The sequence below is a fragment of the Prinia subflava genome (genome assembly GCF_021018805.1).
Source record: "Prinia subflava isolate CZ2003 ecotype Zambia chromosome W unlocalized genomic scaffold, Cam_Psub_1.2 scaffold_31_NEW, whole genome shotgun sequence".
NCBI classification, from domain to species: Eukaryota; Metazoa; Chordata; class Aves; order Passeriformes; family Cisticolidae; genus Prinia; species Prinia subflava.
The window spans coordinates 2,498,891-2,515,338 of NW_026960608.1; the positions used below are offsets into that span (position 1 = coordinate 2,498,891).

Sequence of the window (16,448 nt, forward strand, 5' to 3'; positions counted from 1 at the left end):
CCGCCCCCTTGTAATGCCGGCAGGAGTGGGGAGGCAGGTCTCCGAGCAAGGTGGGGGGCTCTGTCCAGTCTCTGTTCCAGGTCAGCCTTCCCAAGACATCAAAGCCATGCTGCCTGTGACTGATGACTGCATTGTCCTTCAGGTATTTTTCAGTTCTTCCCAGAATAATCTTTTCCATGATTTGCCCTTAGTGAAGCTGTAGTGGCTTGATGCTGGCTAGATGCCAGGTATCCACTATGTTGGTTTTGCACAGCCTGTTTTTTAGTAGCAGGAGGGCCACAGACGTGGCGTCTGTGAGAAGCTGCTAGAAGCTTCCACCATGTCTGGCAGAGCCAATCCTTGATGGCTCTGAAGATTGACATGCTGCTGGCCAAGACTGGGCTAATTAGAGATGTTGGTAACACCTCTGTGATAACATACTTAAGAAGAAAATCAAAACAAAGTGGACAGAGTTTTTTGTCTAGCTAGAGAAGAGGAGGAGATGTGAACATGTGAGGGAAACAACATGGAGACACCAAGGTCAGTGAAGAAGGAGGGGGGAGGGGAGGTGCTTCAGGTGTCAGAGCTGAGATTCTTCTGCAGGCCGTGGTGGAGACCATGGTGAAGCAGGTTGTCCCCCTGCAGCCCATGAAGGTCCACAGGAGATGCATAAATCCACCTGCAACCCGTGGGGGAGATGCTCATGATGGAGCACGTGGATGCCTGGAGGAGGCTGTGGTCCAGTGGAAGACCTGGTCGAGAGAGGGGTTCCCCTGCTTCCAGGCTGGAGCAACCTATCCTTGGAGGACTGCACCCCGTGGAAGAGGGACCCAGGCTGCAGCAGTTTTGGGAGGACTGTGTGTCCGTGGGAGGGACTCAAGTTGCAGCAGGTGCAGTAGGACTATTGCCTATGAGATTTGGGCCCAGGCTGGAGAAGTCCACGGAGAACTGTCTCCTGTGGGAGCGACCTCACAGTCTCACAGGGGAAGTACTCCTCTCCCTGAGCAGCAAAGGAAAATCTCAGGTGACCAACTGACCAAATCCCCCATGTCACAGCTAGTCTTTAGCTAAGACAAAATAAATCTCTGATCATGATTTCTGTCTCCCTACCCGTGATCCCATCGTGTTATACCCCCATGCTCTGTGTCCCTGCACTGTCAGTGGGAAGGAGGGAGGGGTTGGGGGGACAAATGTGTTTTTAAGGGCTTATTTGACTTCTCATTATCCTCTGATTTTGTTAGTAATAAATTCACTTTGTACCTCTAAGCTGAGCCTGTTTTGCCGTTGGAGTGTTTTTCTCCTGGTCCTTATCTCAATTCACGCACCCTTACTTACAACCTGACACCCTTTTAGTCAGGGTGTTGGGAGCAGTCCAAATAAGTCCTCCTGGAGTGACAGATGTGGTTCTGTTGGAGTGTAGATGATCCTGTAGAAAAGGGTCCAGTGGTGGCGAGATGGGTCCGGTCTTCCTCTGGAATCCAAAGGAAAAGAGGCTGCCTTGGTGTTTCTGATTCTCAGTTTTTATCCTGGTAGGAACAGTTGGCTCCTCCCACTGGATGGAGCATCTCACAATGGGATGATGTAATTGTATCAGTCATGTGGTGAGCCTTAATGGCCCATTAACAGAAGATATCCCCCTGGAGGGAGGACTGGTTGTGGAAGAGATAAGGAACATTGCTCCACCTGGTTTTAACAGCTGGCCCATTAGCAGAAGGCACCTGCCCCCTCCCCCCTGGAGTTATGAAGAATGGGTTATAAAGGGATAAAGAAAAAACACCTCCCCAACTGGTTTCAACAGATAGAAAATAGAATACACATTTTTGGTTACATATTGCAACTCAAGACAGCAACAGACCTCCATGAACTGCTGCAATGTGAGTCCATCCCATGGGCAATTCCTCCCCAAACTGCTGCAGCGTGGGTCACTCTTCCACAGGGTGCTGTCCTTCAAGGACAGGCTGCTTCAATGTGGGCTCCTCTCTCCACGGGCCTCCCACGGAGTCACAGCCTTCTCCCGGAGTTCCACTTGCTTCAGTGTGGATCTCCTCCACAGGCTGCAGGTGGATCTTTGCATTCCCGTGGTCCTCTATAAGCTGCAGGAGGACTGCCTGCTTGACCATAGTCTTCAGGCTGCAGAGGAATCTCAGCTCTGGCACCTGGAACATCTCCTCTCCCTCCTTCTCCACCGACCTTGGTGTCTGCAGAGTTTTTCCTCTCACATATTCTCATCCCGCTCTTCTCTGGCTGCAATTGCAACTGTGCAATAACTTTTTTTCTTTCTTCCTAAATATGTTATCACAGAGGCGTTACCACCATTTCTATATTGGCCCAGCCTTGACCAGCAGCAAGTCCATCTTTGGAGGTAGCAGGGATTGGTTCTGCCAGACATGAAGGAAGCTTCTGGAAGCTCCTCTCAAAAGCCACCCCTGTAGCCCCCCCCTCCCCCCACCTCCCCTACTACCAAAGTGTGCTGGTTTAGCAAGGAAGTGATTTTTTTCCAAGGATGTTATAGCAAAATGTTGACAGCTTAATTGATCAATTAGAGAGTTAAAAACACCCCTGGACTACACAGGTTAAAAATCAGAGAATCTCAGGAATTTGCCTCTTTGCCGTCCAGCCTGCCAACAGGTAACAACTGGCCTGGCTCTCTCTGTGCAGCTGGCGGGGCTGGGCCTGGTCTGGCCCCTGGGCCTTAGGCAGCTCCGAGCAGGGGAAGGGGAGGCCTCAGCTACTAACATCTAGCCAACCTTAAGGGCTGCCCCTCTGCCGGTTGGGCTGAGGGAGATGTCCCCAGGGCCCTCGGGAACAGCTCTGAGCCGGGCTGGGTGTGGCCCACCCCAATGAGACCAAGGGGTGGGGGGAGGCATCCATCAGCCTACCTAGCTACTGAGATCCTTGCTGCCCTTCCTGAGCCTCCCCCATCAGCTCGGCTTTGAAATCTAACACTGTGAGTTGCAGCCTGAGGGAGAGACACGGGAAAGAATTTAACTCTTTCACTGCACAGATGAAACTTGCAAAGCACTAAAATTTTTCAGAGTTTTAGGAAAGCCAGAGTGGGACATGTAAAGAGACAACATTAAGATATCAGGGTCAGTGAAAGAGTGACATCTTAGATTAGGAGATGGAGAAGATGCCTTGGTTTTTGGGCTGAAAGTCCTTTGTGAGCCATGGTAACAGACTGTAATATGCTAGAATATCCCTTTAAACTGTGGAAAAATATGCATTGGGGAGATGATGAGAGTATTCAGATTGTAGATTTGAGCAAAGATATTTGTGATGGACTACGTAAATATTGACGTAGCTGTGATCTTATGAGAAGCTTGAACAGAGTATGATAAAGTTATATGAAGCCCTCTGCCCCCAGGGAAAAAGAAGACCTCTGTTAATTGAGTTGGAGATGATTTTAGAGACAGATGAAGAGAAACCTTTGCATTTGGAACCATTCATCTTTAAAATTATACCCCAATGAACTTTATGGCCCATATGCAGCCATGGGAAAGGCTGCAAGATATGGGAGGGTTTTCACAACTAGAGGTTTCCCCAGGCAGCTGTTTTTGTGAGAGTTAAAAGCCACAAGTGGACTGTTCTCTCTTGTGGAAGTTACCGTAACAGACCAAAAGAGACCTCTCTCTAAATAGACTGATGAAAGACTATTTTATAAGTGGTACTGACCTAGAGTTCCGAGTTTTGTCTTTATAGAGTGTCTGTGAGAAAGAAAAGAAGCTGTTGGGGGAGAGGGTAATGTTTTGAAAGTTTATTTCTGATTCTTATTAGTTTCTTCTCTCTTGCAGTTGTGTTAATAAACCTGTCTTTACACCTTTTAAGTTTGAGCCTGCTTTGCTTTTCTCCTAATCCGATCTCTCAGCAGAAAAAGAATAAATCATTCTGGTAGACGCTCAAACCACCACACTAATTTTGGGAAACAGAAATTGGCAATTGTGAAACCACTGGTGTTTCCTCCTGGTTATGATCTAAAATCATCACACAAAGCTTGGCCATGCTGGCTGTCATCAATCAACTTTTTTTTCATATGCCTTAGCATAATTTTCAGGATCTTTCTGGGCTCAAAGGTGAAACTGACTGGCCTTTATTTCCCTGGATCTTCCTTATTTCCATGCACTGGGTTTGCAGTTCAAAGTTTTGGTAGCAGGGGAGTGGCTACAGGGGTGACTTTTGTGAAAAGCTGATGGAAGCTTACAGTATGTTTGCTGGAGTCAGTGCCAGCCAGCTCCAAGATGGACCTGCTATTGACCATGGCTGAGCCAATCAGTGATGGTAGTAATGTCTCTGTGATAATGTATTTAAGAAGGGGAAAAAGGTATTGCACAGAAGCTTTTGTATCTAGCGAAGAGCAGAGTGAGACTATGTTAGAGAAACAACTCTGCAGACACCAAGGTCACTGGAGAAGGAGGGGGAGGAAGTGCTTCAGGTACTGGAGTAGAGTTTCCCATGCAGATCATGGTGAGACAGACTGTCCCTCTGCAGCCCATGCAGGTTAATGGCGAAACAGATGTCTACCTGTAGCCCATGGAGGATGCCACAACTGAGCAGGTGGATTTCTAAAGGAGGCTCTTACCCCACAGGAAGCCCATGCTGAAGCAGGCTCCTAGTAGGAGCTGTGGGCCCATGGAGAGAGGAGCTCATACTAGAGCAAGTTTGCTGGCAGGACTTGTGACCCCTTTGAAGACCTATAGTGGAGCAGTCTGTTCCTGAAGGACTACACCTGATACCAAAATAATTTGTAAAACTTTCTAACACAATTTGAAGCATTAGAAAGCAAGCATCCTTTATCAGTGCTGGACACACCGAAGGATCTCTCCTTTAATGAGATCTGTATGGTTAAACTTTACAATGGGGTATTTATTCCATCATGATCATACATATTCATTACAACATACTTCCTAGCTAATACATAAACATCACTTTTCCTAGAACTAATTTGGATGCATCCATCTCCTACTGGAAGTCCTTTTATAGTCCTAGAGGGCCATCTAAAGGTGTCTCTGGTGGTCATATTCACTGAATGCTTCAATATTAGAGGTGCCCTTTCCTTAATCTTTTTCTTCGGGCATGCATTGTATCTTCTTGTTACATAACTTGCCAAAAAGCCACTATATTCCTCATGATCTGTTTCTCCACTGGTTTCAGCTATGTTTATCATCCTGTGTGCATACTTTTGCATTCTTTTATGGTTTTTTTTGCTAGTTAGTCTTTAAGCTCTATCCAGAAACATCAGGGGAACTGAAAATTTCTATTCTCTATGTTTTTTATCACACCCTGTGGAAGGGACCCACACTGGAGCAGTTTGTGAAGATCTGCAGGTGATGGAAAGGACTCACATTGGAGAAGTTCATGAAGGAATGTCTCCTGTGGGTGGGATCCCACACTAGAGCTGGGGAAGTGTGTGAGGAGTCCTCCTCTTGAGGAGGAAGGAGCAGCAGAGCCAGCAGCTGATGAACTGACTGTAACCCCTATCCCTGCACCACTGGGGTGGGCAGTAGAGAACGAGGAATAAAGTTAAGCCTGGGAAGGAGGGAGATGTTGGGGAAGGTGTGTTTAAGATTTGGATTTACTTCTCCTGGCCTTACTCTGATTTGATTGATAATAAATTCGGTTAATTTTCCCAAGTTGATTCTATTTTGCCTGTGATGGTAATTGGTGAGTGATGTCTCCCTTCTCTTAACTCACAAGCCTCTCATATTTTCTTTACTCTGTTCTGGAGTGGGATTCACAAAGTGGCTTTGATTGGCACCTAGCATCCAACCAGGGTCAACCTACCACAGTCCTTTTTGGTGCCCAATGTGGGAGTTGAGACAACAGCAGTTTTATATTGTGTGCTATAACTATGGTAGCTATTAAATGGCAAGCTCCTGTGTGGGATATGGAGTTTGTCAGCTGCACTGTTTATCTTTATTCTGCTGAGTTTGGAAACATGTTAATACAAATAATGTCTCTTCTTTGTCCTGCCATTGATGGCCTTGGTATTTTGTAGGTAGAATGAAGTTGAATTAAGTTGAGATGGTCAGGTATTAAGGGAATTGGTAGCTGCAGCTGATTCACTTCATCGCTAGCTTTGTCGGTTGGTGGATTTTTTTGTGGGGGGAAATTTAAATTTATTTAAACTCAACTTAGGTTAAGATGCCTGACCAAATAAGTGAAACTATTGAAAAAAAGTACTTTTGTTGAACTCTTCTTAACTCTTTTTTTTTTTTTTTTGTGCATGTTGGCTTCTGTTGTCATTTTCTTCCTCTAGTATATTTAAACAAGAAACACTGTCTATTATATATAAGTAATTTCTGATTTTCAGATCCTTAGAAAAGAATTCTTATGGACACTGAATTGTTGCACAGAACACAACAAATGAGATTTGCTTTTAGGTTTTCTTTTGTGGAATGTTTCACAAGTGATCCACAGTGCTTTACTTGTCTGCAAGATGAATGTATTCACAGAGCAGTAAAGGATATTAACGGCTATAGACTTGTCTTTTGCATCTGGAATCAATATTTATTGCCTTTCAGATCGCATTGTTTGCCTTACTCTTAGTCTGTTATGTCCCTGTGTGTTTCTGTGTGTAACATTTCTTTGTATTCAAATTCAAAAAGGTGTTCAGCTGTACCTGTGTTATGTTTTGTTAAGAATAGTTTTCAATTAAGGGGGAAAAAAGTTTTTCAGTGTTGGATGTTTGCTAGGGAGTAAATTTGACCTGACAGTATCACAGGGCAAAATAGATCCTTGTTTTGTTCCTTTGTACTTTCATTACTAGCTTCACTGTGATGCTATTAAAGTCGTTTTACTATTTGAGGCATATGAACTGAAAGTTAGATGCATTCAAGTGGTCATATGGGAAGGGATTGCATGTTGCTCCCAATTATCTGACAGTCCTCTTAGGTAAGGTAGTTGAGGCAGAGGATGCCACAGCTTCCTTTAGTTTCCTGCCTTCCTTGTCATTTTAATATATTCTGCTTTTATGGCTCTATCCTGGTGCTTTTTGCTATGATGTGTGTTTCTTCCATGGAAAATTAATATTGATAGCAATAACCTTAATTTCTCTTTCCTGCTTTGAATTTAAAATACAATATTTTCCTGGCTGTGTCCAGTAGTTATTTTGCTAAAGAATTCCTTTGGAATGTTTGGTCACTGTTTGTGTGGAACTTTTTTGTGACAATTTTGTTAAGACTGTACTAAACTGGCTTTTCTGTTTCAGAAGATTGGCATTTTTTATTATGCAAGTGTATTATGTTCATTATTTGAGACAGCTACATACAACCAAATTTAAAATCTAGGATGAATTCAAGGCAATATTGATGAGTTTTTCTAATTGCTGTATTTCTAGAGTGTGAGATATTGTTGATCATTATGATAATTTTAGCTATCTTTACATTCTTTCTCAGCCTCATGACTTTGATGAATGCAGGTTTGATATCAGTGTAAACGACAGTGTTTGGTACCTCCGAGCTCAGGACCCAGACCACAGACAACAGTGGGTACATGCAATAGAACAACACAAGGTACGTGTTTTTTCTCATTTCCTCTTTCAATCCCTCCTTAGATCTAGTGGTGCTTGCAGAGACTTGTAAGCTTCAGTGTACAGTCATTAAAGTACTCAAGGTATTTCTGAAAGATAAAAGTTGCAAGATCGAAGCCATGATGTTAATTATGTTCCAAAGGAATTGATTTGCTTATCCTTCATATACAAGAGTTTAGAGAACTGTGAGCTAACATCTGAACCTTTCTTGTGCACTATAGCTTGAAAAAGAAAAAGCTTGCATTATGTTTGAGGGACTTTTTAATTTTTTTGGCTATCCTCTCTCACTGATTATTGAATTGGTTGTTATCTAGATGCCACAAATGTTAAACTTCTTAGTCATAGAGTCCATTCTCCTAGGTTTTTATTTGGTTTTTAGGCTCATCTCTGTTCACTTGGTTGCTTTAACTGTATCTGATAACTGGCTTTTGTCACCTTGTTTTTTAAGGCCCTATTTTTCATCAGCATTTTCATTCTGTTTTCCTGATATATGCCTTATCTCTTCCGATGAACTCTTACTTTCATTTTGCCTAAAGGGCTTGAAGGTCAGATATTTTTAAAATATGTAACACACAAAACGTCTGTTATGTTTTCAGATGAAAGGCACTGCTCCAAAGTGTTGAGTGTAAGTACAATATATAGCACAATGAAACATTTCACAGAATCACAGAATGATTAGGTTGGAAGATACCTCCAGGATCATCAAGTCCAACCCAACCCTAACCTCAACTAAACTATTGCACCAAGTGCCACATCTAGTCTTCCCTTAAACATATCCAGAAATGATGAATCCACCACCTCCCTAGGTAGACCATTCCAATACTTTATTACCCTTTCTGTAAAGAACATTTTCCTAATATCCAGCCTATATTTCCCTTGGCATAGCTTAAGACCATGTCCTCTCATTCTGTTAGTTGCTGCTTGAAGAAGGAGGCCAGCTCCCACCTGACTACAACCACCTTTCAGGAAGTTGTAGAGAGCGATAAGGTGACCTCTGAGTCTTCTCCAGGCTAAAAAACCCAGCTCCTTCAGTAGTTCCTTATAGGGCTTGTGCTCCAAGCCCCTCACTAACCTTGTTACCTTGTTGTCCTCCTCTGGACGCACTCAACCATCTTAACGTCCTTCCTAAACTGAGGGGCCCAGAACTGGACACAATACTCAAGGTGCAGCCTCATCAATGCTGAGTACAAGGGAAGAATTTGCATCTGGGTTATTGTTACAAATGAGAAGGGAGAGTTTGGATGGTGCCTGCCTTTGTCCAGGTTTCTGGCAGTAGGCAGCAGCTTTACTGAGGTGGCCAGCACCCCAAAACCACTCTTGCTCGCAAGTTCTTAATAATGACCAATCAGATATATTACAACATGAATTATTTATTGAATTGACACAAGGAAAAAACAGACATAAGACTTTAACAGGCTTACTTACTAAACAAGATAAACAAAAGAATGACTAGTAGATTAAAAAAAAAAAAGTGCACAATAAAAGGTACCTATATTACAGCTAGCGAAGAAGTAGTATAGATTAGAAGGCAGTGTAAATTACCACTGAATTGATGATGGAGTACACATAGAATCCTTTCCCTCATTTCCCAGGAAAGTATGCATAAAATTTGCATCCAAACTTAGGGGAGAAGTCCCATGCATTTCCAGGGGGTGTGTAGGAGACTTCTGCCTCCGTGAAAGTTTGTGCAGCTTTTATAGTTTGTAAAGTGAAGTGTCTGTCAGGAATTCCAGCTTACCTCCCCACATCTTGTTCTCAAGGCAAGTTGTTTATTGACAACTGGAAATTCTATCTCTAGCTCCAGGGAGAGAAATAACTCACTAGCCAGAGACAACTCACTAGTCAGAGAAGCTGGCCTTGGTTGTCTGATCAATTCATGTGAGGGGGGAGAACACTCGGAGCTACTGCCCCAGCTGATAGAATAGATAAGCTCTTCTGTGGTAGGGGGGAAGTTGTGGCACAGTTATACAGGTAGAATAACAGAATATCTCAAGTTGGATGGAACCCATAAGGATTTAGTCCAACTCCCTGCTCCATGCAGGGCTACCTAACACTAAACCATATGACTAAGAGTCATCCAGACAGTCCTTAAACTCTTGAAAGGCTGGGTGCTTCTCAGGGTTGCTGTTCCCTGAGATTCTCCTCAGGGTTGCTGTTCCTCGAGGTATATAGGGACTCTCTCTCTCTCTCAGGGTTGCTGTTCCCTGAGATTCTCCTCGAGGTTGCTGTTCCCCGAGGTATATAGGGCTTTTGAGATTCTCTTGCCCGAAAGGTCCTACGCCAGAGCCAGAGAAGACAAGCTGAGTCCGCCAGTGCATGTTTCCAAGGTTGTTTATTCTTTCATTATCTCTTAGTTCTTTCTCAGCTCTGCCAGGCCTCCCCAGCAGAGCAGGACATGTGGCGGACTGGGGCGGATCAGAGGGTCCCGGACCTTTTGTTCCGTTTCCCTCATCCAACCACCATCCACAACATACTTTTTATTTACAGAATCTTACCAATACTTACTACCTATGTTAACATGTCATTTCTACTCTAAACCAATCCTTGTGATACAACTCAGCAGAAAATGGGGGGAAAGAACAAGAACAAGGAGAACAGGACCACTCCCCAATTCCTACATCTTGCCTCTTCAAGCCCATATACTAAAAATCCTAGATTCTACATTTACACTCTGTGATAAACTAACTACTGCTTATTTTGAATTCTTTTGGCTTGTGATTCTTCATACAATGTGGGTATTCACTCCCATGAACAGGGATCAGAAGCAGTGTCCTCCTGGGCTCTGTGTGAGGCTGGCTGCCCCCCTTGTACAGATCCCAGACCCGCCTGTCCCGTCTCCAAACCCTCCAGGGTGGCCAGAGGGATGTCCTGGACTCTGAGAGGTGCTGTGACCACTTCCCTGGGGAGCCTGTTCCAGTGACCACCCACCTTATCAGCAAAGAACCTTTTGTTACTGTCCAATCTGAACTTCCCCTGATGCAGTTTCATAGCATTTCCTTGTGTCCTATCACTGGTCACCAGAGAGAGAGGAGATCAGCACCTCCTCTTCCACTGCCCTTCTTTAGGAATTTGTAGATTGTGATGAGGTCAGTTCTTAGCCTTCTTTTCTCCAAACTGAAAAACTAAGTGACCTCAACTGTTCCTCATAATTTATCACAAAGTAGTTGAGAGAAAGCTCAAGAAGTAAGACACAGGAGTTATGTGGATTATTATGACCAGATTTATTGCTAATACAGTATCTAAACATTACTGATACAGTATCTAAATAATAACTATTGTTTATTTATGGAAATGAGACACTTGACACGGCCAGTATATCAAGCAGCAATTCAATTTAATAATTGATTAATTAGCATGGTAAACTGTGAGCAAAGACAGCGCACTGGGTACAGTGGAAGGATTTTCCCTTCCGACTGCACACCGATTGCTGGACTTGCTGGTATTTTATTTGCTATATTCATACATATTCATAAGCTTTTCTCAGCAGTTTCTATTTCTAGTTTTTAAAGTCACTGTTCAATACCTAACAATAGTAAATCTATGACGGTGGTGTGTGCAATTGCATTTTATGGAAATGGTATGCTCTGGCTCACCCCTGTAAAGTGTATGGTTTATCCTAAGTCTGTAACCTCCCTGCAGTACCATGTATCTGTAACCTCATTGGCTGGAGAATCTTAGCGCGCCTACTTCGAAACTCCCTGTTAAGAGTGCAGGGTGAAGTGGGCTCGTCCTCTTTGCCCTGGAGGTCTCCGGAGGCTCCGCTGCTCTTCCCTTCCCTCTCTCCCCTTCCCTCTCTCCCCTTCCCTTCCCCCTCTCTCTCAGTGACCATGCTGCCTTCCCGGGGTCGAACTCCAAATAAACCCTCACCTCATCAGCACCTCAACAGCCATCTAGAGTCTCCTTTGCCTGCCTGCATGCAAATACCAATGAACCTAAAGCCCGGGGGGCTCCTGGGGAACCCTCCCCGGGGACCTCCCTAAAATCTAAACCTCAACAAATGATGCACCAACGTGGGGCGAGAGCACCAATGACCCTGAGACAAAGATGGACCACCACACCACCAGCACAGCGCAGAACCCCGCGGAACACCGCTTCAGTGCCGTCTCCGGCGGAGCGGCCATCCCGGGCCGTCGCGGCATGGGGCGGCCCCTCCCCCACCGCGCAGAGACCCCGCGAGCCACCACTGCCAGCCAGCGCAGCGCGGGCCCGGGTCCCAGCCCCTTGGGGCCCCAGCCCGCCGCAGCGCGGTCTGCGCAGCCCCGGCAGCGTGGCCCCAGCAGCGCAGTAGCGCGGTGCGGGCAGCACCGCCCCGGTGCGGCAAGGCTCTGGTGTGAGTCTCTTTGCCTACCAGCACGCGAACACCCACGAGCCAAGAGCCCGGGGGGCTCCCGGGGAAGTCTCCCCGGAGACCCCCCTAAAATCTAATTACAACAGTGCTGTTTGGTTCCTATTCAATTTCTATAGTCTATTGTGATCTATTTCAGATTTCAATATTTGAGGATGTACATCCAGGATATGTATGCCAGGTGGTGGGTCCAGCTTCCAGATGTGGGGTCCAGCTTCTATTTTCCAGGTTTATCAGTCTTTGATAGTGATGTTCAGTTTCCCTTTCTCAAGAACCATAAATCAGCGAGCTGAAATCTTTCTTCTGTATCCAGGATATTTTTTTACCAGTCTGTGAGAAAGCCTTTTTACGTTCTAAAACTACAGTCTGACTCAACAGAAGGGACCACAACCTGATGATACTATAATTCTTTGCGATAAATGTGAAATACAAAGTTGTGTTTCGTGTCAGGGAAATAAAAATAATCTGTGTAATTGTAATTGTAGAACACGGCCATGGGACAGTTATAAAGATGAGTTCTAATAAACAACCGAGGAAAGCATGGAGGCACGTTTTTGAACAAACTTTGCTTGCAATTACCTATTATAAATCTCAAGCTATTCTGTAATAAGAGTCTTTTAATTATAACTTTAGAAGCTTGCTTTGTATTAAAGAATTTTTAACTGTAGTTTTAGAATGTAAAAAGGCTTTTAGATGAAAGAAGGAAGTAAGAAGGGGGGCCCAGGCCTTTCACAGAAGGTGGGAAAACATCCTAGACACAAAAGAAAGACTTCAGCTCGCTGATTTATGGTTCCTGAAAAAGGAAAACTGAACATGACTATCAAAGATTGATAGACCTGGAAAATAGAAGCTGGACCCCACATCTGGACGCTGGACCCCACCACCTGGAAAACATATCCTGGAAATACATCCTGGAATATTGAAATTTAAAATAGACCACAATAGGTATTGAATAATGACATTAAATATTGGAAATAGAAACTGCTGAGGAAAGCTTATGAATATGTATGAATATAGCAAATAAAACACCAGCAAGTCCAGCAATCGGTGTGCAGCTGGAAGGGAAAATCCTTCCACTGTACCCAGTGCGCTGTCTTTGCTCACACTTTACCATGCTAATTAATTGAATTGCTGCTTGATATATTGGCCGTGTCAAGCGTCTCATTTCTAACACCCCTGCTTTCTAAACTTCTCAGAAAAGTCTGGGTGTGGCTCAGTCCACTTAGTCTCAGATGAAAGAGATAAGAAACACTGCCCCACCTGGTTTTAACAGATGGTCTATTATCAGAAGGCACCCACCCTCCTCCCCCCTGGAGTTACAAGAGATAAAGAAAAAAGAAACCATTCCCCAAGTGCTTTCTACAGATGAAATAGAATCTCAAGAATACACTTTTTTTTGTTACATAACCCAAGACAAGAAGTTACTTTTTTTTGCATAGCCAAATACTGCAAGATGACCTTACATCTAACAAGTCAGACTTTCATTAAGAAAGTTTCAGTCTTTACAAAACTGACAAATGCATAGGTTTGGCTACCAATTCCCACTTTCTCTTTTCTCTTTTCTTTTCTTTTCTTTTCTTTTCTTTTCTTTTCTTTTCTTTTCTTTTCTTTTCTTTTCTTTTCTTTTCTTTTCTTTTCTTTTCTTTTCTTTTCTTTTCTTTTCTTTTCTTTTCTTTTCTTTTCTTTTCGCTTTGCTTCTTCAGCGCTGCCACGGGGCGGGTGGAGTGAAATGAAGCAGGTGGGCGGAGCCACCGCTGCCGCGCGACTCGCTCCGCCGATGCCGGGCCCGGCCCGGCCCCGCCACCACCGTCCGGCCGGGACTCACTAACGGCCTAGCGCGGCTGCCGCGCTTAGCACGGGAGCCGAGGCGGTGACGGGACGCAGCCTGGCGGTGCGGCTGGGGGAAGGGGACGTTTCTCGCCGCCCCCGCTGCAGCCGGGAGCGGGCGGAGGGACTGGAGACATCTTCACCTGGCGCTGCCACATAGGCGGGGCGCAGTGTTCTGTCTGGTGTCCCGGGGCACTGCTCGGCCGCTGAAAGCAGGGAGGCAGTGGGAGCGGGGCTTCTGGTAGAATGATCCCCTCCACCTCCTCCCCCACAGGCGGCCAGCAGCACAGTCAGCACACATAAGCTGAAAAAGTACAGCGAGTCCCTGCCACGCTTCCACACAGCTTCATTAGGTTCTGGCTTTTCTGGGTTGTGGGCAGTGCAGGCGAGGTCTAGGCGGTTGCAGCGGCGGTCCAGCCGCAGCGGCAGCACGGGGGCTGTGTGGGTTTGGGCGGCTCCGGTCGGGCTTCTCGAGGCGCGGACGGCAACTTTTTTGAGCGGCTGGCTGTGGGCTGCCCCTGCTCCGCTCCCGGCGGGGCAGGCGGGGACGGCGGGGAGCTGAGACGACCCAGGGAGCTGCCCACCGCCCTCGCGGAAAGCTCTGCTCCGGGGAGCAGCGGGGGAAGGTGGCTGGTTCGGTCAGAGGGCTTAGGGAAACACTAGGGAACTGGCAGGACGGAGCGGGAAGGATCCCCACTAGCTTGCACATTGCTACTGGGGACCCCAGGTGGAGGTTCTGGTGCCGACGGACACCGGACAGCGGGGTCACCGACAATGTTGCATTGCTCTCCGGGCCAGTTAAAGGCACAGGCACACGCCATCTCTGTCCCGTATCTGTCAGCTGGAATGTCCGAAGGAAAATCTCTTAAGGTGGACGGGAGAGTTCTGGCATTCCCGGGTTTTTCAGTCACTGGGCTTTTTAAACACCCACAAAATTAATTCTCCGAGGTCTTCTTAAATTTCTTCCCCCGGTCAGCCAATTTCAACTTACAAACCTTGTTAATGTCTCTCTCCTCTACAGACATTCGTACTCCCATTGTTAGACGAATGTTGCCATTCTCCTACCTTCTTCTGAAGGCCTGCCTTCTTCCAAAAATCGTTGCCAGAGCAGCCTCCTCTTGGCTATCTAGCCTCAAAATGTTCCTCTTCGACTCAATGCTGGCACACTCATGAGAAAGGGTTCCTACTCTTATAAATGAAAAGCTAGACTTGCCAATGCATCAAGCAATATAGCCAATTTATTAACTTGTTTGATATAAAGGTGAGCAATGACAGCACTGGGTATGTGGGGGGTGTCCGCCCCAACCAACACTCAAATTCAGGTCTCGGACAGTAGTCTCTCATACCATTCTAGGCACTTCGCTTTCCCACATTTTCAGTTATTTTCTACTTGCTTTTCTTCGTAATCAGCAGTTGTGGTTTTTGAAGATCTGTTGGGGAGATGGTCCGAGATGGTCTTCTGATATCTCCAGCCTCCCATTCTTCTTTTAAAACATCTTTTTCCACTAGCATTATTTTTGGTTGTACAGTTTGCTTAAGCAAGCATATTATTCTGTTAGTCAGCATACATTTTGCAAGCATCTCAGTCATTACACAACCTAAAGCTCCTAAAGCTAGCATGTCTCAATAAGTGTCTTCATAGGGCCCCTCTCTCAGTGATTACAAAACCCAGTCAGCATGTTTCAAAAATGTCTTTGTAGATCGTCTCAGCTTATGTTAGTACTACTTCCACTTTTTAAGTGATTACAAATTCTTCATACTCAAAAAACCCAAATTATAACTTGTACAAAGGATAGTTTAAAACTTATACTACAAGGTAGTTTAAAGCTTATATTAATTACTTGTGTAATATATGATGTAATTCGTGTTCATGCAATATAAATGGATAAGCTTCCATGTTCATGTAATATGATGTATCGATGGTATAAATTCAGTCACGTTTTAGGAGGAATACAGTAGCAGTCACCAGGCTTGGAAATAAAGTAAAAGGATTAAAAATTGTGAATGACCTTACTCAAAACTTGGGCAAGAACCATGATTTACAACAGAAAGGAGGATGACTAGGAGAAGAGATAAGCCCACTCCGGAGATGGACTCCACAAGGACCGACAATTATCGCTTCATATGGATCTAGACTTCATCATCCGGGGTGTGCATCCCAATACAAGATTCCCAAAATTGATTCAAGTATTCATCTCTTCTCAAAAATCCAATCAATCCTCCGAAGTGAGGACAGAATTACATGAATATGGAAAAAGAGTCAAAAAGGACAAAGAAGTATGAAGCAATGCCCTGTCCAACCAAAAACTGTATATAAACTGACCCTTCTGGGACTGAAATTGTGAACAGGGAAGCTCCGGTGCGATAGAGGCCGAAGCTAGGTTCACCCAGTGCGGACCCCGGGCTCGACACTGACTTTGTTTGTGGCTTTTTTTTTTTTTGCAAATTTTGTTTCCAAATTTTATTTTGTAAATACTTAATAAAATTCATTTTTATTAATTGGATTGGCCACGCATTTAAAACAAACTTGGGGACTCGTCCAGGATCCAGTTTTTGGGGTCTACGGTCCCCCTCTTTCCATCCGGGAGGCGCCCCGCTGATTCAGCGGCCCGGTGAAATGGGGAGATCTTGTGGAACTGACTAGACATACTGAACCAATCAGAAAAAGCCACAAGCAAAAGAGGACAGGATAAGAGCTGGCTCAGGGGCTCTCAGAAAACTCAGGGAGGACTCGGGGTAAGGAGTCCTCGGAACTGCAGCATAGTTTCACTC

The 16,448-nt window shown here is 45.1% G+C and overlaps 1 protein-coding gene across 7 annotated transcripts in view; it reads left to right on the forward strand.

Moving 5' to 3' along the window:
• LOC134564987 (ceramide transfer protein-like) overlaps window positions 1–16,448 on the forward strand; it is a 191,684-nt gene that overhangs the window by 76,590 nt on the left and 98,646 nt on the right. For all 7 annotated transcript variants that reach the window (XR_010083730.1, XM_063424335.1, XM_063424330.1 and 4 more), the window contains one exon: window positions 7,371–7,487. Coding sequence is in view for 6 of the 7 variants with exons in the window: in XM_063424335.1 (XP_063280405.1) it covers window positions 7,371–7,487 (117 nt within the window). In the remaining variant the exon portion in view is untranslated. The remainder of the gene's footprint in view (window positions 1–7,370; window positions 7,488–16,448) is intronic.